This window comes from Capricornis sumatraensis, chromosome 9, assembly GCF_032405125.1.
Source record: "Capricornis sumatraensis isolate serow.1 chromosome 9, serow.2, whole genome shotgun sequence".
Taxonomy (NCBI): Eukaryota; Metazoa; Chordata; class Mammalia; order Artiodactyla; family Bovidae; genus Capricornis; species Capricornis sumatraensis.
In genome coordinates, this window is record NC_091077.1 from 48,084,666 (window position 1) to 48,109,810 (window position 25,145).

General features: G+C 47.6%; 1 protein-coding gene across 1 annotated transcript in view; it reads right to left on the reverse strand.

The window, feature by feature from the left end:
- Positions 1–25,145, reverse strand: part of SPOCK1 (SPARC (osteonectin), cwcv and kazal like domains proteoglycan 1) — a 583,263-nt gene that overhangs the window by 112,750 nt on the left and 445,368 nt on the right. The window contains exon 5 of the mRNA XM_068980383.1: positions 11,309–11,423. Within this exon, the coding sequence (XP_068836484.1) occupies positions 11,309–11,423 (115 nt within the window). The remainder of the gene's footprint in view (positions 1–11,308; positions 11,424–25,145) is intronic.

Genomic DNA, 25,145 nt, shown 5'->3' on the forward strand with positions numbered 1-25,145 from the left:
CCATCCCAAGCCCCCTGAAAGTCATTCTCTTTGGAATATTACTTGGCCCTGTGCATTGGTATATGATCACAATTCTAATAAAACTACCTGTCAGCACTAATCTTTTGGTCTTTGACATTCACCTTCTAAGTGTGGTTACACAGCATGAGTGCCCCTTTGCCTGAGTGATTTTAGAAGCTGGAGCTAAGCTTAACATCCCTTACTAGGGCAGAACACAGAGGACTCACTGGGGTGTTACCCTCACCCCACCCCCAACACATGACATGCTAGAAAGAGCCATTCAGGAGATTCAAGCTTGGACAAAGCATAGTCAGGCCAAGGATGCCAAAATAAATGGATATTCCATAGGATGAAGTTGGGGGCTGGGGGAAACAGGCCCATGCAATTGCCTTCTTGAGATTCTCAGGCAGACATGGAAGAGAACAGGTCAGCTGCACTGGCTCCTTACACAGAGGCTTCTTCACGGTGAAGTCAAATATCAAGGACTGTACCACATGACCCGCGAGTGCATACATCACTGGGAACTCTGAAAACAGCAACGTTTATATCCTACGGAACCATGATCAACCTCATCATTGCCTCGGCCCCAGCATCCTGGGGCCTCCACCTCCCAGAACTGCCCCCTGAGGCATGCTGAAACTATTTCTTTCATTAGCTCACTCTAGGTCTTCAATGATGAGAAGCACAGACAGAACCTCTCCTGTGTAAGGAGAGCTACCATCTCTCACCATAAAGTCGCTTCTTTTCAAGTTAGGGGGAGGGACCCTGGGACAAGGAGAGGAACACAAGGTTTCACCCTCATGACATCACTGTGATTGGAAAAACATCTCACAGATCTCTCATCTCTCCTGGTCTCCACAGACTGAGGAGACCTGGCTTGTTTTTGTTGTGGCTACACTCCTAAGCGATCTGAATATCTATTACCATATATTCAAACACCTGCTTATTCTGAGCTTTATCTGGCATCCTTATATGTTCCTCAAGTTAAATAATCAAAGTGACATCCTGCCTCCTTTATGTCTAAGTGCCTTTTGAGTTTTTAAACAGAGAACCAGTATCAAAATGATGATGGTAACAGCTGTATTTTTAAATTCTATTTATTTATGCATTTATTTTTGGCTGCATTGGGTCTTCATTGCTGCATGCAAGCTTTCTCTAGTTGCAGTGAGCGGGGGCCACGTTCCAGTTGCAGTGTGCAGGCATCTCACTGTGGGGGCTTCTCTTGTTGCAGATCACAAAGCTCTAGGGTGTACAGGCTTCTGTAGTTGTGGCACACGGGCTCAGTTACTCCGTGGAATATGGGATCTTCCCAGACCAGGAATCGAACGTATGTCTGCTGCACTGGCAGTTGGATTCCAAACCACTGGACCACCAGGGAAGTCCAAAGCTACATTTTTTGAATTCCATATCTATAGTTGAAATTGAGCTCGTTGAATTCTCACGAAACCTGTTGGGAAGGTACTGCCCTTCGTTTGCTCACTCCTCTCTGCAAGGCCCAGGTGCCCAGTACAACCCTTGGCTCTAGAAAAGACAAGGACTACTGAGATTTTATGAAGCAGCTGGCTTGGTAGCGGGGCAGCCACTTACTCTCTTTCGATTATAATTTCAATTTACTTTTGTATTGTAATGCAGTCTTTTCTTCTCACAGCAATAGATAGCAGGGCAATGGAAGAACAGTCGACTTGAGGACAGATTACAAACGAATTTTTATCTTTAAGAAGCTAGGTCAGAAACTTGTGGCTATCAGAAAGCGTAGTGCTGTGGTGAGGAATGAGCCCATGCCAGGGTTTTGATAAACTTCAGAGGGCGAAGTGTGCTTGCAGAAAGAAAGAAGAGAAAATGAGCGAGGACATTGATTCTCTCACCTTGGAGGAATCTCATCAGAGAGGGCCGTGGTATCAGTGACGGACTGCATTCTCTGAGCACTGAAAGCATGGGGAAATTTAGTTTAAAATGCCTGAATGTACTTTATTTTTTTTTCTTTTTCCATAGGAAGTCTTCCCTTTCAATGGACATTCAATTTAGGTTAAGAACACAGTATAATGTGAGAAGAGCACATGTACTAGAAAAGATTTCAAGTCCCTGTTCTTTCAGTTACTCGCTGGGTGGCCCTAGGCAAGGTACCAGAAAGCTCCAAATTCCAAACTTTCTCACCAGCAACAGAGAGGGCTTTGTTTGGTTGCTGGAAAAATTAAACATACACACTAAGGGTTTAATATACATATTAAGCACCGTCTACAGATTATTTCTTACCACAGTAAATCTCTCTTTTTTCGCCATTTTATACATTATAATTTATGGTACATCTATATAATAGACAACACTTTCAGAGGAATGGAATGGCAACATACTCCAGTATTCTTGCCTGGAGAATTCCATGGACAGAGGAGCCTGGCAGGCCACAGTCCATGGAACCGCAAAGATTCAGAAATGACTGAGCGACTAATACTTTCACTTTATCAGAAGAATGAGACGAAGTCAACGTTTGACAAATAATTGTTGAGAATCCAGAAAAAAAGCCCTCATGTAAATTCCATTCTAGTTGAGCAAGTCAGACAATCAACAGAATAAACATATTATCTAATATATTGGATGGTGATCATTGTTTTGTAGAAAAATAAAGGAGGGGGGACTTCCCTGGTCATCCAGTGGCGAAGACTCCATGCTCCCAATTCAGGGGGCCCAGGTTCAATCCCTGGTGAGGGAACTAGATCCCTGGTGAGGGCACTAGATCCCTGGTGAGGGCACTAGATTCCACATGCCTCAACTAAGAGTTCGAATGCCGCAACTAAAGATCCTGCATGCTGCAATGAAGACTGAAGATCCTGCAAGCCACGACTAAGACCCAGCACAGCCAAATAATAAATGCATGCATAGACATAAATATCCAAAAAAGGAGAAGAAAAATAAAGGAGGAAAGAGAGATGGAAGTGCTGAGAAGGCAGTGTTTATGCAGAGACTGAAGGGTGGCTGGTGAAGGGAGGTGTGTAGATGTCTGGGGAGAATGTCCGGGCTGAGGCAGGAGTGAAACGGCACATCTGAGGGACCCACTGGGACCTGATCAGGGACTCGATCATGCTGGGCCTTGCAGGTCACTGGAAATATTTTCTCTTTTCCTCTTAACACGATGGGAAGTCAGTGGCATGTCCTAAACAGGAAATTATACAATATGACTTCCATTTTGCAGAATGTTTCCTTCCTAGTTCAAAAGGGAGTGTAGGGGCCAGGAAATAAACTCGGAAGCTACTGAAATAAAACATGAGGATGTTTGGGACCACTAGGGCAGTAACCATGGAGGTGGTAAGAGGTACTTATATTCGAAAATCTATTTGAAAGAAGACTCAAATGATGATTATATGTGGCATGTAGGAGAAAGAAGCCTTGGTTTTTGGTTTTACTTCAGCAGATTGAACTACGGAGATGAGAGTCATGAAGGTGGCAAGCACAATACAGGAGGAAGGGACAGATACAGGCGAGATCGGGAGTCTCATTTTGGACATGTTAAGTCTGGTATGTTTAGGAGCATCCAAGCAGAAATGCAGAGCAGTCATCACATAGTGAAGTCTGGAGTTCAAGGGAGCAGAGTTGGCAGACTGGCTGGAGAGAGAGGGGTGGTGGAGAGGGCCTTGGGTAGGAGGAGAGAGAGAGATGCGACCTTCCATGAAAATGTATTTATGATACACACACAAAAAGGCAAGGCAAAAAACACTGTGTAGAATATGATCCTGGTTTTTGGATGAGCACTGTTTTAAAGGGGCTTCCTTGGTGGCTCCGTGGTAAAGGACCCGCCTGCCAATGCAGGAGACCCGGGTTCAATCCCTGGGTCCACAAGATCCCCTGTAGAAGGAACTGGCAACCCACTCCAGTATCTTGCCCGGGAAATCCCATGGTCAGAGGAGCCTGGTAGGCTACAAGCCAAGGGATTGCAAAAGAGTTGGACATGACGCAGTGACTTAATAACAACAACAACAAACAGTCTTAAAAGTATATTGCTACTGCTAAGTCACTTCAGTCGTGTCCAACTCTGTGTGACCCCATGGACTGCAGCCCACTAGGCTCCCCCATCCCTGGGATTCTCCAGGCAAGAACCCTGGAGTGGGTTGCCATTTCCTTCTCCAATGCATGAAAGTGAAAAGTGAAAGTGAAGTCGCTCAGTCGTATCCGACTCTTAGCGACCCCATGGACTGCAGCCTACCAGGCTCCTCCATCCATGGGATTTTCCAGGCAAGAGTATTGGAGTGGGGTGACATTGTGTATTAGATGTTTACAAAACAAACATCTTTATGTTTCCAAAAAAAAAAAATAATTCAAAGGCTATGAAGAGAAAGCTAATAGAACTGGGAATATGGGCCACTTTGGCCATAATATTTGGATTTTATATAAGAATGGGTATTGATTTATAAATAAAAAATAATGCCAGGAGAGAGCTGTCTGAGTGAACTTTCAAAGACATTAATTTCTAGCACAAGCCTCTATCTCCTTCAGTGGACTCTGGCTATGACTTTGGCCACCCTGCCCCCATCTACCCTCTCGTGTCTCTTTGCCTGCAGCCTTCCCCCAGTCAGTTGCAACCAAGAAAGCTTCAGAATAGCCAGGAGAACCTGTGGTATACCTTCCCAGAGCCGAACTCACAGAAGAAGAATCTGAGTTCAAAGCCAAAGTCGGTATTTACCTCCAGAGTCCTGACAGTGCATTTTTCTTCTTGGATGCAGTTGCCAATTTCGTTCTCAAGCTTCTTTTTTCTTTTTTTTTTTAAAAGAAGGTCATGGCATTTATAATAACAGGCTCTAAAAATTAAATGTACCTTTACATGTTTAATTTCTGGCCATAATATAGTACTGAATAATAAGTGAGTGGACTTGAATGGCTATGGAAAAGGTTAACAGAAACTACTTTTAAACTGCCAGTTTGCAAGCCTGGGGCCTTCACCCTGTTACACAATAGGCATTAAAGAAAAATGTTCTTCCCTGGATGCAAAGATAAATCTTCATTTTGCTGGGAGTCTCAGCAGCGGGATGCTTTTAGGATTTTTCCATTGAGACATCACAGCAAGGAAGAACTCTTCATCCTGTCTCTTTGGCACCACCTCCTGTTTCCGTTTAAACACATTTCCCCAACTTGACTTGTGATAAGTAATGGAATTAGACAGCCGCCTGTCAACCCAGGACTTTTTTTCCCCCCAGAATCCAGCCCTTGGGTTGAAATCACCATTTGAGAAGAGAAAATCATTGTAGACTATTTTTCTACTGTTTCAAATAGCTCAGCTGGAGGGAAGTTGTTATTTCCTTTTTAGCATGCCATGCGGGAAGGATCTGTGGAACCAAACATGGCCCCATGCTGCCCCCAAACCCCCAGCAAGGTCAGGCCAAGAAACGCTGACAGCCTCACAGCCTTCTCTAGAACTCCTTGAGGCCAACTAGCCGGACCCACATCCTTGTTCCAAAAGCTAACCTAGTTTGGTGACACCGAATTCTCTAAACTTTAGTGTGTCTGTAAAGCTTTTGCAATCTAGAAAAATGGTACTGGTGAACCTATTTGCAGGGCAGGAACAGTGATGCATAAATCGAGAATGGACTTGTGGACACAGATGAGGAAAGAGAGGGTGGGATGAACTGAGAAAGTAACACTAACATAAACACACTACCATGTGCAAAACAGACAGCTGATGGGAAGCTGCTGTCTGGCACAGGGAGCTCAGCTCAGTGCTCCGTGTGACCTAGAGGGGTGAAACGAGTTGGAGTGGGGTGAAAGGGAGGTTCAAGAGGAAGGGGACATATCTATACTTATAGCTGATTCACACTGTTGTATAGCAAAAACTAACACACCATTTTTAAGCAATTATACTCCAATTAGAAAACAACATAGAGAAAAATTAAAAACAGAAATAGCTAACCTGTGACAACAGACGCAAAGAAGGAGCTGGCTTTAGAGACGGTGCTATTTTCTCAACTTCCTCCTCCAAAGGTTGGGGATGGGGTGGGAGAGAGTCTACAGAATGCCTTCCAAACCTGGCTGCTTGTGGGAACACAGCGACATTCTTTGCCTGATGGTTCACACTTCAAGATTCAGGCAAGTGACATCAGACCCCGGAGAAATAACTAACTCCTGCCAAACACAGCTATAGACCCTGAATCGTCTTCAGGCTGAGGACTTGGCTGGCTGGTACTGAAGAGAGTACACATGGTAGGGGGCCAGAGGAGGAAAGAGGCACAGCCCATGAGGGAAGAGGCCCAGACTGACCCTCCCCACACCTACCCACCATCTGAGCTGAGGAGAGATGCCTTCTCTCTGGAGAACCCCAGTTTCCTCACAGAGTGAATGGAAACTGAACGATGGCTTGCCGGTGCCAAAACCCTCTTCCTGCCAATGTGATCTAAGGTGGTAAAGCAGAAAAACTGAGTCATTCTAGGGGAGATTGGAAGTTCCCCCCCACTCGGCTTTCCACTGTCCCTGTGTGGAAACCTGAGGCACCTTCGAGGAACACCAGGGTCCCCTCAACATGGTGTGAAGGAAGTTAGGGGAGATCTTTCCTGACCGGATACCTGCAACTATGAAACGTTCATCTCAGCCAGGAGGGAGCTCAGAGTCCCTCCTGCAGAGAGAACAAGGCTGTTGAGCCCAGGCCGGGAGAAAGGGCTGTCTCCGTGTGGAGGGGAGGGATGGAGTCCGGGTGGCGACAGGAGCAGACGTGGAAGGGGGCTGGTGAGAGGCAACTTCCTAGCTGGGCCGGCTATTGGGTACCAGAAAATACTGATAGCATGTAGGGTCCTGTGGGGCTCCTGGGCACAGGTATTTCTGTGTCTCCTATTTCTTTGATTATAGGAAGCAGCCTTCATTCAGCCTCCATAACCTTCCCTGAGGTCCAGTGGGCAGATTCAAGCAGAAAAGTTAATTAGACAGGAGGTGATGCAAGACCAGGGAGAAACAGTCAAGAGCAACCTTGGGGCAAGGTCCTGTTTCCTCATCAATGGATAGACAAAATCTATCAAGCTGTTGTGCAGATACTGAAACCCCCTCCAAGTAGGAGAAGTTGACAATTAACGATGGTATGCTGCCCACAACCACATAGACCCCAGACCAGTTGGACCTGAAGGTTGATGATGCTGACTCCTACTTAACACACCACCAACCCATCAAAGAATATCCATGAGCTGATCATGCCCTTTTTGAACAATTAATATAAAACTTCTCCCTATCTTCTTCAAGTTGGGACACACCGTTTTGAGGGTATTAGCCAGCTGTGACCCCCTTTGCCTGGCAAAGCAATAAAGCTATTATTTTCTACTTCACCCAAAAACTCTGTCTCCAAGATTCGATTTGGCACCCATGTACAGAGAAGCTGAGCTCTTGGCATTAATACCAGAAAAGACAGGGGAAGGATCTTTCCTGAGAAACTCTTAGAGATGGTACAGAAACCCAGGCTTAATGTGTGGATTTCAATCTCATAGCCCTCTTTTTAATGTTTCCCTTCCTATGGACAATCATTACTCCATACACCTGAGGTTGGTTTGGCATCATAGAGATGAGAGATAAAGCAATTAAGTAACTTGTCCAAGGCCATAACGCAACTGAGAGATGTGAGAGGAAATATTTAGAGGTACTGAATGATGACTCCACCTTCTACCATCCCCTCAGGGGCCACATCAAAGAAAAGATGCCAGAAAAAAAACAGAGAGAGAACACAAAGCTCAACAATTTGTCTTTGATTTCCTAAAAATATTCTCGAAACCAAATCTGATCAGACAAGACACTTTTGACTCGCAAGAACTGGGTTTGCTGTAATTCAAACAGCCAAACGCTGGAAGAAGCACAGCAATTTCAGGAAGAGAGTAAGTTAGATCCTGGCCTCGCAAACCTTGGATGGTCACGCCCAGTACTGGTCCCAAGTGCTGGGGCTGCAAGAGGTCACGTATAGGCAAGGAGAAGCGCAGGCAGAGACTGCTACGTCCCCAGCAAAGTTCTGTCCACCACAGCACTTTCCTGCCTCCAACGTCACCTCTGGGTCCTAGGCAGGAAGAGGTGATCCTGAAACCCTTGGGAGCTGGAGCTCCACAACAAAGAGCACCCGTGGCTCGCTACTAATGAAGCCCATTCTGAAACCAGTCTTGTAAAGATGTCCTCTGCGTGGAAGAGAAATGGTTGCCAGGCAGATTCGAGGAGAGATGGCTTGAGAGAATGAACCCATCACAGGCTTTCTTGACATCAGAAGGTCATAGAAGGACATCCTCAAGCTTTGCGTGGCCCTGAAAGGGGCCAAGGAGGGGTGGTGAGAGGATGAGTGAACCAAAAAGTGTAGGACTTAGAAGAAAGAGGACTCAGTGTGACCTGAATGAGCATGTGTAGCAGAGGTCACAGAGGTCTCAGAACATCTCTCCTTGGCTGCACTGAGGGTGAGCATGGCTGCACAACTAATTAAAAATAACAAAACCCCAGAGAGGTAGATGCCAAAGAGACACATCAGGAACCGCCTCACACCAATATGGTCACTCATAAGCCCCCATCCCAATCCTACTTTCTAGAGTTTAGATACAATCCCAAATAAATAGAATTTACCTGGAAATGACTACACGAATGTTTATATTACCAGAAGAAACCAGGGTTCAAAACAGAGGGGAGTTTGAATATAAAGAATCATTAACAACAACAATGTCACATTTTTGATATACCTGTATTTGTGAAATGATGAAATGTCATTTTTGTAATAGGCACAGACACAAGAGTGCTCCCAACACCGTTCAGAGCCACAAAGTGTCTCATGAACAGAGTGACCTGTGAATGCCACTCCTACCACACGCAGCTTCAGAGAGGGGCGGCCACCAGGTTAAGGAAGGCAGATAGATAGGCATGCCCCTCCACCCTCCACCTTGACAGCCAAGTGGCCAAAGGAAAGCTGCCCTTCATTTCATCTCTGATCCCTCTTGAGCACCCATGCCCTCTTCTTTATTCCAGTTGCCACAACCTCAGTTCAGTGCTCACTGCCTGCCACAAACTATCGTGAGAGCTACGTGGAAAGAATCATCAACTCAAAGGAAAAAGTCAGCCTTCCCTTGGCTGGTTCTGCTCCAGGTAGAATATTCTTCATTTAAATGTTTCATTTCACATAATGATCCTGGAGCTCTATCAGTGCCCTCATTGCCCATAATATGCCCTTGTCCCCCCAGGGAAACACAGATCAAATCTGTATTAAATAGTTAAGCACCCTATCCTAATAGAGGATTATACTCTCCTTCAGTAAAACATTGTTGGATATGTACTAAATTAACTATAGATGTTCTGTCTTATCACCAGTAGGTAGTTCCTACCTTCCTGCATGCTTATATAAAATATTTGCTTTAAGTCACAGCATAAATTGGGTCTCTGACCAAGAAGGGCAATCTCAGAGCCTCATGGTAAGAACTGTGCCCAGTTAGTACAAGTAACAGATGCCTTTCTTGCTACAGCCTTCAAAGGTGATATTTCTTAGACAATAGCTAGATGATACTAGAGACTGAGAGGGCAGTTCCCAGACTCTGACGACTTCATAAAAGCAAACTGTTGACCCAAGGGTCAGTGGAACAAAAAATAATTATACAAGACTGCAGGAACTAATGAAGGATAGATAATTTTGATCACTGGTTTTAGAATATTGCTGCTATTATTTTTTATGGTTCTCTTTTCTGATAATCATTTAATAAAATTCTTATGCTTTCTTCCTGACCTATTCTCACTATTAACCTAATGGTTACTTTTACAAACATTTCAAAATGAAATACTCTCAAGTGGTAATCTTGTTCTCACCAGCCTCTCAGAATTCTACTTTTAATGCCAATGCAGTTACTTGCATAAGTTTGATAAGACTTTGTTCCAGTTTTCACTAGTAAGTGACTGAATAAATAAATGGCACACCCAAGGCCATACCTGGCGAGTCATACTTGAGAATGAATCTCATTTAATCAGATGTGACAAGCCCACCATGAAGTAACAAGGGTTTTACTTTGTTTAAAGAATCACAAAGCCTTCTCACAGAAAACTGCAGGCAAATCACAGAAATGACTTCCTTACATTGGTTTCCTTGTCTCAGAACAGAGGCATAAATAAAAGCAATAAAGAATATATCTGAAAAAAGAGGTTATGGAGACTTCCTAAGAAAGGTCTTGAGACATCTCGAAACAGAAGTTAATTTTGTGGATTTTGCTGCTTACCACACAGGGCTTTGGGTTTTCTCACCAAAGTTCAAGGAGGCTTGTATAGGTCAGTTAACATTTCTTCCTGGAGTTCTATAAATGATCAGGTCAAAACACAATGAGATCAGCTTTTTGGTAACTAAGAGTAATCTACGGAGATGATTTGTGACCCCTGTATTTCACGGTTTACAGTGTCCTTCCACTTCCTGGGTTAAACTTCCCAAAAAACCTTGTAACACAATATTCCCTTGGTTACCATGAACAAATTTACACTTGACCATCTTCATCTCTGCACCTTGGAGAAGACAAGACAGCTTAGGAAGAGGCAAGTGGATAAACACTCACATCCTATTCCTCTTCCTCCAGCACAAATAGCTTCAGGCTTTAGAACACACGTGTGTGCAGGCATCTGCTCACTCACACACAGATGTCCAACATTGTTCATGGTGCAGCCAGCTACAGCTGAGAAAGCCCAGCTCCACAGAAGGCAATCTTCTATCTAGGTTTCATTACAGAAGGCTTTTAAGGGACTGAGCCCAGTGGGAAAACATTACTTTCTCTACCAGGAAAACATTCGGATAGGCTCGACCTTTCCCGCCCCTCAGCCGTGGAAAGGAAACCACAGCCCCTGGGAAGTTGTTCTCCTTCCATCCATTCCTTGGCTCTGTGCCACATGCCCGGTAGAATATATTCATAGAGAAATGCTTTTGCCAGTAGTGGGGGGCCTACTGTTCACCGTCATGACATCTCTGCAGTCTCTGTTTTGAAATCTGGCTTTCAGAAGTTCAAAGGATTTAGAGATTAGAGTTCAAGGAAGACCAAGGCACACCCAGGGCAGGCCTGGTCTTAACGCTGAAACCCTGCCCTTCCTATACCATAGCCAATTTGACCTCTGGAAAGAATCTAATGCATATCTTGGTCTAACAGAATTATTTTCAAAGACTCCCAGTTCTTTTTCTATTGAACGGAGGTTGAAGGTGGTTCAATTTGGAGTTCCTAAATGAAACCAGAGTACTCTTGCCAAGCACACCCATCTCCCTAGCCCAAACTAGATCGGCTCTGTTAAAGGCCAGGTTCCTGGCGTCTGGGGCAGACCTTGGCCACATCAGGCCACCCAGTGCCTCTTCAGTGCAATGCCCACTCACCGTTCTTTTCTGCCTTGTGTTTTGGCGGCTCGGGCTCTGGGAGACATGGACATGGCCCATCACAGAGGGTGGTGAGACTTCTGCCAGTAGAGCAAGCATGGAACTCCAACTTGCACTGTAAAAGACAGATAGAACAAAGCTGTAAGAACACTACCAAGGAGACCCCTCCCTCCTCAGCCTCCATGGGAAGCAGCCAGTGCCCTTCTAAGCAAGATTAGGCTCACAGAAGCAGAGACAAAGCAAAGGGAAGTTCATCTCTGTTAAAGGTCTCAATTACAGAATGTTAATTAAGAAATGGCTTTTTATGTTTTCCCAAATGCATAAAATAAATGTCTAAAAACACTGCATGGGGAGGCTTACTTTTAATAAGTGGTAAACTCGACCATAACTGTCTATGTGAGTATCAGTATGAAATTTAACATCTGTGGTCCACAAACACGGAGGGCTGAAGGCTGCTCCACCTTGTCCCCTTACCCCCACTATGGAGGCTCTGCCTGAGTAGCAAGCCTAGACCCACTCAGCTGCTCAGGGAGCAGGGAGGAAGAGTAACAGTCTACTTAGTAAGTCTGGATGCTGTGTGTGAGGCCTAGCCCTTCCCCCTGGGAGCAAGTGAGGAATGATGCTTTTGCTTCAACCATCCAAAACCTACGTTTAACACAGTCTTTCCCCCAGAGGACGCCTGTGGCTGTCTAGCCTAGGAAACATTCACTGTATTCCAGGGTTCAAAACTGGAAGCCCCAAACACATACATTTTCTTGGCAATCCCTTCATCTGTAGCAATGGGAGTATTTTGGCTACTCTCTGCCAGCTGTTTACTCTTAAGTCTCAACTGATTCAGAACAGGAGGCTAGAAGGATATCATTTACAGATGTAGAAGACCACAACGGTTAACAGCATTTTAGTAGCTCTACCTTACGGTTTAAGAAAAGGAGACTCAGATGCTAAATAATTTGTGAAAGATCGTGACATTCACAACCCAGGATTTCAAACTCTGACTGACTCCAGGGTCAAGCACTTTAACAGTCCTCATCGCTGAATCTGTCACCTGAAGGGCCTGAGAGAACAGACAGTCTGCACTGCACTCCGTGTGTGGTTAATTATGCAACTGCGCTAGGGGCCTGGGTCTCAATTGTCTAAGGGTTTCCTCCCTTTTCACCTGCAAAATTCCCTAGATCAAGGCAGTATATAATCAGTCTTTGCAAAGGCCCACAGGCCCAGAACCATGTTGGTATTTGCTGGCGGTTCAAAGGAAGGGGAGGTAGGCAGAGGGGACGGAGCTCCCACTGTGCGTGTCGCGCTTATCAGGTGCCACGGGGAATCTTTTAAAGGGAAGAAAAGAGCAGATATGGTCCTTGCCCTTGGAAAACACAAATGCATACCTTTGAAAAGGCCACCAGTGTTTGCAAAGCAACACATGAGTGCAGATGAACCCTGGCTCCTTGTGAGCGGATGGGCTGTTCAGTCCCCACACCGATTACACACCGAGGGAAGGAGAGAGGGTTTCAATCTGCACATACTGGAGTCACTCTCGTGCAACCCCTACTGTTACCCACACAGTCACCTGAGACCCTGCAGGGAAAGCACAATGGACAACCCAGCAGGGGGCTGGCTTCCTCTCAATGCAAGGCTTCCTTTTGTGCACAGTGCTGGGTGTTCGGTACATGCCCGGTGTGTTGGCAGGCATGTTGGGGGCCATGTGAAAGGAAGCCATGACCCGGGCCACAAATGTCAACTGACAGTGAGAAGCAAAAAACAAGCACAGAGAAGGAGCAAAAAATGAGCAATCTTATAGAGCCAGGTAGACGTGACTATAACAGGAGGAGATATGTGTGTGTGTGTAGGGATGCGGCACTGAAGAGCCTCCAGGCATGGGATGTGCCTACAGGTGGTCCAAATGGACAGAAGGAGCGCCAGGAGGAACACTGGAAGTGGGCAGGTGGGTACCCAGGGTGAGAAGCTTCTTTGTAACTAGCACAGCCTGTGTGCATATGCCCAGGGCTAGGGGTGAAGACCAGGCTTCCCCGGCGGCTCAGCGATAAAGAATCCACCTGCAATGCAGGAGCCATAGGAGACACAGGTTCCATCTCTGGGTCGGGAAGATCCCCCAGAGGAAGGCATGGCAACCCACTCCACTATTCTTACTGGGAGAGTCTCATGGATGGAGAAGCCTAGTGGGCTACCATCCATAGGGTTGCAAAGAGTCGGACACGACTGAAGAGAGAGCACAGCACGGAGCTGAAGACCACTATGGCCAGCTCTACTTTCTCCTCCTCCCCTGGGCGAGCTCCCTGTAACAAGCCTCAGGTTCAGGCTAGGGATTCTCATACTATTTCTCAACAGAATCCCTAAAGCTAATTTAGAGGAACAAATACATGTTTTACGTGTAAATTTATAAAGTCAGAAGTAGTACAGTGACTCCCTCTAAAGCCTTATCATACTTTGACTGTAATCGGCTGTTTATGCCTCTGATGGGTGGTAATCCTCTTCTAAACATTCTCTGGCATTCCCAAAAGACAAACCTATACTTTGCTCAGTGCCTTGTGGCATGAAAGCTGATGGGGATAGCATCAGCTGTCCACAAAAGCGCCATGGTGACAGCAGTCCTAGCCATAGGGCTGTCTTTGGCCAGTGGATTGTGAGTGAGGAATGAGGTTTTCCAGCTGGCACTTGTGGCAAAGAACCCCTGCCAACGTAAGAGACACAAGAGACTCAGGTTCAATCCCTTGGTTGGGAAGATCCCCTGGAGAAGGGCATGGCAACCCATTCCAGTGTTCTTGCCTGGAGAATCCCATGAACAGAGAAACCTGGAGGGTTACAGTCCATAGAGCTGCAAAGAGTTGGACATGACCAAAGCAATTTAGCACACATACACAAACCAGGTTTGAGCAACATTCAAAGAACCACTACTTGGTTTCATCTCCTGCTATTTCCATCTATTATGGAAACTGCATGTGCCCCATAAGGGCTGCACCTTCGTTCTGGGACCCAGACGGTAGAGGACATGGAACAGAGCTGAAGCTAATCCACAGCTCATACACAACACGAACAAGGAACTAATGCTTGCTGTCAGAAGCCACTAGTATTTGGGAATCACTCATATAATTTATCAACAGGTGACTTTCCACTAGACCCTAAAGTATATAATAACAGGGGAAAGTCTTAGTCACAGTCTTATCCCTGACTTGATATGACGCAACATATATAGCCCTGGCACCTCGCAGGTGTGCAGTGAAAAGCTGCTGAATGACAGTTGGAAAGGGGGTCTGGTTCACTCTGTAGCTCTAAACCTCTGTTGCAGCCGCCAGGAGCCACCAGTCTGCCTGCACGGAGTGCACGTGCCGGAGCTCAGCATCCGAGGCGCTTGGCGTGAACCTTCACCGACCCTCCATGCTTCTGGTCCTCTTTCTGAGCTCCACACTTAACACTCTGCCTTTCAGCCTCCCTGCTCATGCCAGTCCATCACTGGAGTCGGAATCCATCTGCTTCCCAGATACCCAGAACAACTGCCCCTGGATATGGCCTCGGCTGGCCTGGGGACTCCAGCGCCATGATTCTAGCACCACGGCTTCCACGGCAGGCCCCAGTGTCCTCGCCTCCACAGCCACTCAGTGTCGCAGCGTGGGCAGGCAGCCGGGTCCCTTCCCTGACTCCAGGAAGGGGCCACCAGAGAAAACAATATTTATCTGCAGTGGTGAAAAGGCATGCTTCAAGGACACAGATCTGCCTTTTATCTTCCAGAACAATATGTGGCATTTAAATGAAGCTCAAAAGGCTATAATTTCATTTTTTTATAAAGCTCGAAATGTGCTATTTAGAGATATGCAATGTATGTGGTAAAAGCTACTTTAAAGAAGCGGGGGTGTTGACAGATACCATCAGGACAGGGGTTCCCTCCAGGGAGGAAGCTGAGAACGGCATCAGACAGGAGCCCACAGCAGCCCTCATGAACACTGGGAATGGTTTATTTCATAAGCTGGGTGTTGGATTTTAAGGCTTTTTTAGTAGGCATGACAACATATAAATAATACATACATGTCTATATGTCAAGTACATTATGATAAAATATAAAACACAGTTTACAGACGTCTATCAAGGTAATGACCAACTATAACCATGTCTCTGGAGGAAGCTGGTTAGGAGGAGAAGGTGAGCGCACGTGTGTGGGGATGCCCCCCAGGGATTATCTCTAGGCAGGGACATCCTGTGGCCTGTAACACAGGCACCTCACTCATGCGCCCTCCCTGCAGCTCCTCGCCACGTCACACCCTGGCAGTTACCCACCAGTCACTTACCTTGTCCCCTCTCCCCTAGGTCCTTATTATGGAAGAAAAGATACAGAAGCCCAAAGGTGATCATTGTGCCAGCTTTACCCAGGAGGGATACAGAACCCTCACAGTACAGGGCTTCCCATTAGACTGCTGTGCACTGTACCTGGGACCTTCACTCCTCCACTCCTCCACTCCCTCTCTCAGCCAAGAGACCTAGGAAAGTTCTGGTCCACAAACCACCAATCACAGGCAGAGACAAAATGTAGACGGGGGTGGACCTGGCAGAAGCATCCTGGGTCTGTGCACACAGATTCTGGAGACACAAGGCAGGTATATATCACCCCTGAGTATAGACCTGCCAAGAGAATGGGAGTCAGGAGGAACAAAGGCACATTACTTGGCCGATAGAGGGATTCTGCTCCTGGCTGTACAGATGAGCCGACCCAAGAGACGCCAGGCTCCAGCACACCAGGAAGTGTGCAGTGCTCCTGGGGAAGGGGCAGTGGGGACAGAGAGCAAGGGAACGGAAGGATCTCCCTGCGGGCATGTGGGGAGGGAGAAATAGATGTCCTCCAACAACACAGGGACATCACTGGCTCCTGCCCCACCTCAGCACCACACAGCAAGCCCCATCACTCCCACACCCTCCCCCTCAGTGTTCTCCCAAGCAGGAGTTGAAAACTGGCACAATTACGGATGATGGAAGGTGCTTTCTCAGCAGTATGGACATGCTCGGGAAGCCCGGGCCCACGTCTTCCATATGTGCCTCGCAGGCCCAGAGGATCCAAGCAGCCAGCCACACCCAGCCCCATCCCACCTCAGATGGGCTGTTGTCCTGCTTCAAAATGGGATCTGCAGAGCTCCAGGGTAAACAGGGTGGGCTGTGAGTCTACTGCTTAGAGTCTGCAGCCTGGAGGTGGCTTCTATTAATAAAAACAAACTGAAAAATGACATTCTTGGGAAGTGACACCCATAATTCCTCATTTTAGGGAAAATAACTTTGGAGTCGGAGGAGAGAAGAGGAACAGACAGGTATACATAAAGTATATGGAGTGGAGAGCAGCTTAGTCAATCCAAGCTCACAAAGAGCTGAAGACAGAGGGGCTCCCTGGGGCTTGTCCATCACATGAGGAAAGAACACAGCTTAGTCAATGTAGAGTGACCACCAGAAGGTCACCAGGGCCCAGCGGGGAGAACCTTTCCACCTGGCCAATACTGGGAGCTGGTCTGAGCAGAGAGGACTCACGACTCTCCCTCTGGGGGGTAAAGCTTCATACCTAGTACTGTGTGTTGAATTACATCCCTCATGTTGGTCGCTCATGTTGGACTCCTAACCCCCAGTATCTTACAGTGTGGCTTATTTAGAAATATATGACAGAGGTAATCATGCTAAAATGCAGTCATTAGAGTGGACGCTAATCTAATATGACTGGCATGCTTAGAAGAAGGGGAAAATGGGACACACAGAGGAAAGACGATGTGAGGAGTCACGCAGGGGGAGGGGGCTACCCACAAGAGATGAATGAGGCTGCCAGAAGCTAGAGGAAGCAAGAGACATCTCTCCCTGGCAGCCACAGAAGGAACCAGCCTTGCTCACACCTTCACTTCAGACCTCCACCTCTGGGACCGTGAGATGATAAACTTCTGTTGTGTAAGCCACCTGACTTGTGGCACTTCATTACAGCAGCTCTCACAAACTAACACACCTTCCATCCAGATTTTTAAAAAAGAGTCCCTACAGGATGGATCACCTTGTCTCAGGCTCACAAAGTGCAGAGCTTGTGCCAAGATGGCTCAATTCTCCTAAAAAGAAGGACAGAAAAACATGGACCAGCAGCCTCAGGATATGGGGCAGTTGGGACATAAAGAACTTGGCCAATGTATCAGCTGAGACTTGGGCCTAGAAAAGAGGAAATGTGAAAACTTCATGGCTTTATATTGATTTCATGATAAAGCAGCTAAATAAGTAATCAGCCTTAACTATTGAAAGAAGCAGTCAAAGAAGTGGGAAATAAGGACTTTAATCAGAGTAGCAGAACCCATATTTCTACAAACACAAATAAAAAAATAAATACAAACCCCAGAAGCTTCGAGACCCCTTGACTTGGTAAAACACAAATGTCTTTCTCAATCATCACAGTAAGACAGAAGATGGAAGAAGAGGCAGAGATTTTCACAAATGGTCAGAAATATTCAAAATGTTGACCTACTTAAAAATAAATGTGCTAGCAGATTTCCCAACCAATCTTCCTTTCCATTTTACATAACATGCCAACACGTCGGAATGAGTGAATGTTTTCCCGCAAATGGCCAGTAAATCTCTCTCCTCTGTGATGTGTAAAGCAAAACTAATAACCTCTCTCTGGTTCACTGCTCACGCAGGCCTCCGCTGGGCACATTCTCCACCACACCACACTCTTCCTGTTGCCTCGCCCGCTTTGGGTATTATTTTTAACATTTTATTTAAATTGCTTTCTCCACTGTATTTCATCAACCTCTCGTCTATTTTTAAACCAGACTGTTGACAGTTCACAGTTGACAATTTTGTTCACAGTTGATGAATTCTGATTTGTTTTTATTCCCCCAAAATCATGTCAAGGAAGTGGGGGCGGATAGTCTTCCAGCTCTGCTGGCTTTTGTAACTGGGTGCCAAGAAAGAGGCAGCTGGCGGCGCACGTTATCCCAGGGACGAGAAACAGCCGTCCTCTCTGCCCAGGATGGGAATATCTCTGGTCACCTGGGTGGAGCAGCATAAACGAGGGGGAGGGGCTCGATCTCATACGGAACTCGACCAATCACGCATGCACGTGTGTGTCCCTTCTTGCATGCCACAAACTCCCCTCCTTGCCTATGGGGAGTCAGGGTCCACTCTAGGCTCTGAACAAACGGGACAAAGGGCCTCATGATGTTTATGGGGCAGGTATGAGGGCCCTGCAGGATGCACAACAGAGAGTAAGAGATAGACAGTAATGGGGAGGGGATGGCACATTGTATGGGTGACTGGGAAATCTGGCCAGATGACACCTGGGCAGGGGACAGAATAAAGTGAGCCCTGTGGCTACTGGGGAAAGGGGTTCCAGGCAAAGGGACGTGCAAAATCCTGAGGAGGAAGAGGCTGACAGCTCTTGAGAAACAGCCAGGAAGACAGTGAAACTGGAGAGGAGTGAAGAAGGCCAAAACAGCAGGCACCAGCTCCACTGGGCTGATGGTGGGCCTCCGCGAGAGCGCCTCTGTGGGCAGGGCTCAGCCTTCAGATCTCATTCTCTGTCTCTCTCACATACACACCCACCCGCACACATATACACTCGCTATAACACACTCTCTCATGTACACTTTTCTCTTCTGAACTAACAGTTCCAAAGAAGGCAGACCTGAAACTTTCAAACCAAGTTGCTAAAAATATGAAAGAAAAGCTCTTCTTTACAGAAGAATGCCAGCTAAATAAATTTAGAAGGAATGCTGGAATTAGCAAATTAGCAGTTTGCAATCCTCCCCTCCTCCCCCTCCCCGCCCCCCCCCCCAGGGTAATAATTGAGTCAGGAAGGAATCACTTGGTGTTTGCTAAAAATAGGGTGAAAGTCTCTGGGGACATAACACTCACACAGTCTCCAAGCGTCACCCCACAGAATATCCAATTGCAAGTGTACATTTTTCAATAAACATTTGGCAGCCATCTCCTAGCAAAGGGACCAAGGGGCCAATTTAGTGCCACTAGGAGTGAGACCACTTGGCATACATCTCCGGAAGCGCCTCAAAAGGAAACAATAACAGCGCCTTTGAAGTTCCAGTGCCAACAAATGCTTAACTTGAATCTATTCATTAGAAACCAAGTCTAAAATTGAGGGCATTTTATAAGACAACTGCCTAAATGCTCAAAAAAATTAAACAAACAAAACACACCTGAAGTGAGTAGGTCCTTGTTCTAGAAGAAATTAAACAGATGAAACAAAGGCAGTGAGCGAGACTTGATTGGTTCTTGAATAATAATAATTATACAAGCTATAAAAGGCATCCTGGGAAAATGTGGTGATTGTAATGTGGATTATATGTTAGGTGATGCTGAACTATTGCTCTCGTAGGTGTAGTCATGCCTACCAACGTGCTCATATAGGAGGATGCCTGTTCATTTTCTTATGGGTGAGATGTCACAGTCTCTACACAGTACTTCTAAATGGTCCAGAGGAAAACTGTGCACATGTGAAAAGGAAGAGAGGCAACGGGGCAAAATGTTAATAATGGTCCAACCTTGGCAATGGGTACACGGTATTTATTGCAATATTCTTTAAACTCTTCCATGCATTTCATAACTAGTAAATGAACAGCTAGGGGAAAGTAAATATAACTTGCTTTCCCCAGCAGTGTTTGAATTCTTTGAAGAAACCACTGTTATCTACTCCCCTTAGGGGCTCCCTCAGTACTGCACTTTTTCTCTTCGCCTGCCCACTAGGGGGCGAGCTCTGGCAGCAGAGAGGAATCTGCACTGCCGCCTACAGGACCTGCACGGGATTGCAAAGAGACGACCTTTAACAAGGCTAGGTGAGACCCCTGACAGATTTTCCTGAAGCACACACTCTCCTCTTCACTGACGTACGCAGGCACCTGTGCAGTGAGCAGGCTCAACACGGGCACTGTGCGTTGCAGCACTCTAGGTCTTACTCTTTCTTGTTGCATGGAGGGTAACTGAGGCTGGAAGAAGTCATGCATCTCGTGGGAGGTCTTTCTCTTAAATAGTTTCCTTACCTGCTCCTGACCTTGCTGATTTTGTCAACAACTTAGCAAAGCCTTTTGAGCAAATGAGGATTCCAGGTATGCTTTCAGGGGCCAAGCTGAATAAAGGTCCTCGAATTTGCATAACAAAGGCAGTGGAAGGTCCTGGGCAAGAAACCCCAAAGGAAAGAGGCCAAGCTTCCTGTGGGGGCCTGAGAAAAAGATGGCCATCTCCCCAGTACCTCCTTCAAGCTGGAATCAAACCAGCAATCTAAAGATAAGCTCATGCTTTGGCCACCTAATGCAAAGAGGCGACTCATTGGAAAACTCTTGACACTGGGAAAGATGGAGGGCAGAAGGGGATGACAGAGGATGAGATACTTGGATGCCATCACTAACTCAATGGACATGAGTTTGAGCAAACTCCAGGAGACAGTGAAGGACACGGGAAGCCTGGTGTGCGCCAGTCCATGCGGTCACAGAGTTGGACACAACTTAGAGGCTGAATGACAACAACCCCAAAGGCAGAAGTTGTGACAAATTACAACTCTGAGCCAACTCCTACAGCCTTTGCTTTGCTTGGGGTATAGGTGGAGGTGGCGGTGGGGGGGCGAGGGGGCGGGGGCGGTCTCCAGGGGTTGCATCCCCCCTTCCTGACCCAAACCTGGTGAGGAGAGTCAGGTGTCACTTCACCTCACATGCCCTCAGGCTCTCTCCACTCCCCCGCACCCCACCCCCCACCCCAGTGGTCCAGCTTTATTCTCGCTGATAATCACAGCCCTGCAGCTTCCTGACCTGTCATCAGCAGCTTCTCACCTCTGGGTCTTTCTCCTGCTGTCTGCCCTGCATGGGATCCTCTTAAGGCTAAACATTACTTTAAAATGTCAGATTTCTGTGGGATGTTTCCTCTTTCTGGGATTTGGAGGAGACAGAGCAGATGAGGAAGGCCTTTCAGAGCCCCCAAGCTCTGCTTCCTGTCAGCCTCATGGGGAGTAGGCAGACCCATGGGAGGAAAGACCAGCAGGTATGCACAGAAGAGGTGGGACCACGCACAGCCTGGCCAATCGTAGTCTGGGAGCAGCAGGGACCCCAGACCGACAGGGACCCTGGGCCTCTCCCTGCATCACCTCGTCTTCCCCAGGCCTTTGCTCATATGTAACGCTCTCACTGAAATCTCTTCTCAGTACCCTTTTAAAACCAGAACCTGGCATTCTGGTCCCGTTACATTGTTCCATGTGGCCCTTTTAAAATATGAAGTCTGTGTGTGTGTGTGTGTGGGTGGGTGTTAGTCTCTCAGTCGTGCCTGACTCTGTGACCCCATAGACCGTAGACCCCCAGGCTCCTCTGTCCAAGGGATTCTCTAGGCCATCATCTTGTAATATACTGCTCAAATTGCCTTTTTTTTTTTTTTGGCGGCATTCGGTTTTTCTTGCTAGAATGTGGGTTCCGTGAGGACAGGGATCTTTGCTTTATTCACTGTCATATCCAAAGTTCTGAGAACAGTACCTGGCACATAGTAGGTGCTCAATGAAAATAAACTGAGTACAGGGAGATGAGGGAACAAAAGCAAGGGTCTCTGCATGGAGGTGACCGGCAGAGCAGCACCTCCTCCCCAGCCCAGGGTCTTGACTCTGAGTAAGAGTTCAGATAGTCGACAGGACCCATGAAGGAGGCAAAACTCATAAAATGACTGAGGTCAGGTTTCCAGCCAGCCCTGTAGGAAATGGGCTCCAAGTAGAAATGAAACCAGTTGGTTTAATAAAAATGAAGAGGCATGCTACTTCCCACACCTAAGCATGAGAAGAGAGACTCAGACCTGCCCTCCTGCTTGCTGGCTTAATGCCCCCTCAGGCAGGCCTCCCGCCTCTGTGCCCTGTGCCCGCCCTGACCACAGGCACCGCAGCTACCTCCTGAAGGACATGTGCCCCTGTGTCTCAGCCCCAGCACACAGCAAACACTTACTATCTGCCTGTTTATTTATGCCATGCACCTCACATCACACTAGGTGAGAACTGGTATTGGTTTTATGGACAAAAAATCCTGCAAGCTGGAGAAAGCAAATGATGGCCTCAAGGTCACCAGGCTGTCAATGGCAGCTTCACTCAGTCCAGGCCGTTCCACCTCCCCCAGTCCCCTGCTGCGTGTGTGCTTCACAGACCCCCACAGCCAGGAGTCTGGCCAAGGCTTGCTAGGCATCCCAGGAGGGCTGGATGCAGAGGGCGAGGACAGCAGGAGGGGGAAGATTCACAGTGGGGAAGATGGAGGAACGGGGCTGCCACGACGCTGAGCTCTGAATCGCTGGCCATTTCTCCCTAAATTATGCCAAACGAAACCCTGGCTCATCAACCGCACTACTGATAGGGATGTTATTCAAAGTCACTATAAATTATTGCAACTAGCTAAGATAACGCACAGAAACAAGCTGGTTAGCCAACAGACCTGGACAAGATGATGTGGGCACCTTTCCTTTCCATTCCAGAAGCTGAAGGCACCCAGGCTTACCTCCCCTGGAGGAATTAGGGCATGAAGCTATCCCAGGTTAACTGAATAACGATCGAGGAACATAAACGGCCTCTCTCCAGCAAAACACTTTCAGAGGCTGGCAGCCCAGACTGGCCCAGCCGAGGCCTCGAACAGGAGATCAGGCCTCGGAACCTGACTCCCGTCTGGCTGAGAAGCTCCTGGAGAGCAAGAACTGCATGCTGCTTATAGCCACATCCCCTGGGGCCAGACAGAAGCCCCATACCTGGAAAGTAGGGAGAGAGGAGTGCTGAAATAATTAACTAATCCTCCTCCCAGGAACTCTAGGTCAGGATCAACCACTCCCACCTTACAGATGAGGAGAAACACAGGTCAGGAAGGTGAGAACACAGGGAAGAATGAAACGGGAGAGGAAGGAGAGAGCAGTAAAGGAGGCTCGACAGAGGCAGAGGCTGGGAGCAAGCGAGGAGAGATAGGAGGAAGAGGATGGGGCAATGCTGCAAGCCTGGGAAGAAGCAGGACCTTCAGGGAGGAGCACTGGGGTGGGTGGGAGCAGGACCTCCTTCAAGCATCTCTCGTCCAGCCTGGCTGGCCTGGCTCAGACAGCTCCAGGAGCCAGGATGGGAGGGCCAGCACCTGCTTAAAATTACATGCTCCTACTGCTAGGCATGCTCTCAGTGTGCCCGTCTCCCTAGCTGGCCTGGCTTCCTGGGAAGCCCTGCTTGTACTAAGCCACCGCTCCCACTCAAGGTCCCCCTACACCTCTGGGGCAGGGTCCCCCACATGTGACTCATGGGAGGGGATGGGCCAGTCAAGTCAGGGTGTCATCTGATTTATCTGATGACTCTCACCTCTCCTGCTGTGATGACGGAGCAGGTTCTGCTCCTGGCCCTGCCTCCCTCTCCCAGCGTAAACCTAGAAGAGACTGCCACTCAGAACTCCGGCTGCTTCCTGGAGATGAGAGCTGGAGCAATGTGCATAACCTGTCCAAGCCTCCCCTCCTTATCACTAAACAGAAAGAACCCCCCCCCACACACACTGCAAGTGTCAGGAGAGTAGAAAGGACCCCTCCAGGATCCTGGGCGCTGGCAGAACTCCCAGCACCTGGCAGGACAATAAATCTTCTCTCCCGCCTCCAAGAGCTTCTCCATGCCTGAGTGAGTTCTGTCAAATGCAAATATGTTTGTGATGCTCCACCCAGCTTACACCCCCTTCCTTGTTCCCTGTCATCCTTGGATGAAAATAAAGACTTGAGCACAGCAGAAAAGGCCCCTGGTAATCTACACAGCAACCCCACGACCCCTTGCCCCACCCCACCCTGCTACCTCCATCTACCTTCAGCCCTTTGCTTCTCTCCCCAGCCTGCCTACTCTGCTCCAGAGTACAGACCCCAGAGTCTACAAACCACATTCCTCCTTCCCCTCCTTCCTGACACTTTGCTCTGTCTGCAGCCCTGCTACAGCCTGCAGCAGTGTCCGCAGAGGCTGCCAACACCTGTGCCGCCCCAGCCGCTCCTGCAAACCAGACGGTCTCTCTCACAAGGTCCACACACTGGGTGCTTTCATTTACCGGTTTAGCTCGAGTGCCTAGCAGAGCATCTAATAAGCAGTAGGTATTAAATAAACAGTGGATGGATGAATAGATGCTTGGACAGATGACTGGATGGATGGTGGTCCCACTCCCACTGCCCGTTGAGCAGTTCCACAGAGCCCTGGGGTCATCCTGTCTAGTTAAGCTGCCACCTCTCACCACACAGCTCCAGGCCTTGATGCTCCCTGGCCCCATGAACAACATCAGGCTGCCCGGGCCTACCAGATGCAAAGCTTGGTAGGAAAGGACCAAAACTTGGTCCTTTCTCCTAACCAGTGTGCTCTCCCTGCTTACTGGGGAGTCAGACCAAAGAGCCCCAAATGCTCCACATGCTCCCCATTTTCTCCATATGCCCAGATTAAAGTCAAGCCCTTACTTCTGAGGCCCATCACCTCTGGTCCTGCCTTTCTTTTTTGCAGATATGTTTATTTCTTTTTAATTGGAGGATAATTACTTTACAATGTTGTGCTGGTTTCTGCCATATATCAACATGAATCAACCATAGGTACATACGTGTTACCTCTCTCTTGAAGTATACTCCCACCTCATTCTATCCCTTTAGGTCAGCAACTTCTCATTAGCTATCTACTTTACACATGTATTTATTTCAATGCTGCTCTGTCAATTCATCTCACCCTCTCCTTCCCCCACTGTGCCCATAAGTCTGTTCTCTATGTCTGCATCTCTATTCCTGCCCTGAAAATAGGTTCATCAGGATCTGGTCCTGATGTTGCTTCTCTAGTGACAATGCCCCCATCCTTCAACCTCCATTCTCCACCCTCCTCCCCAGG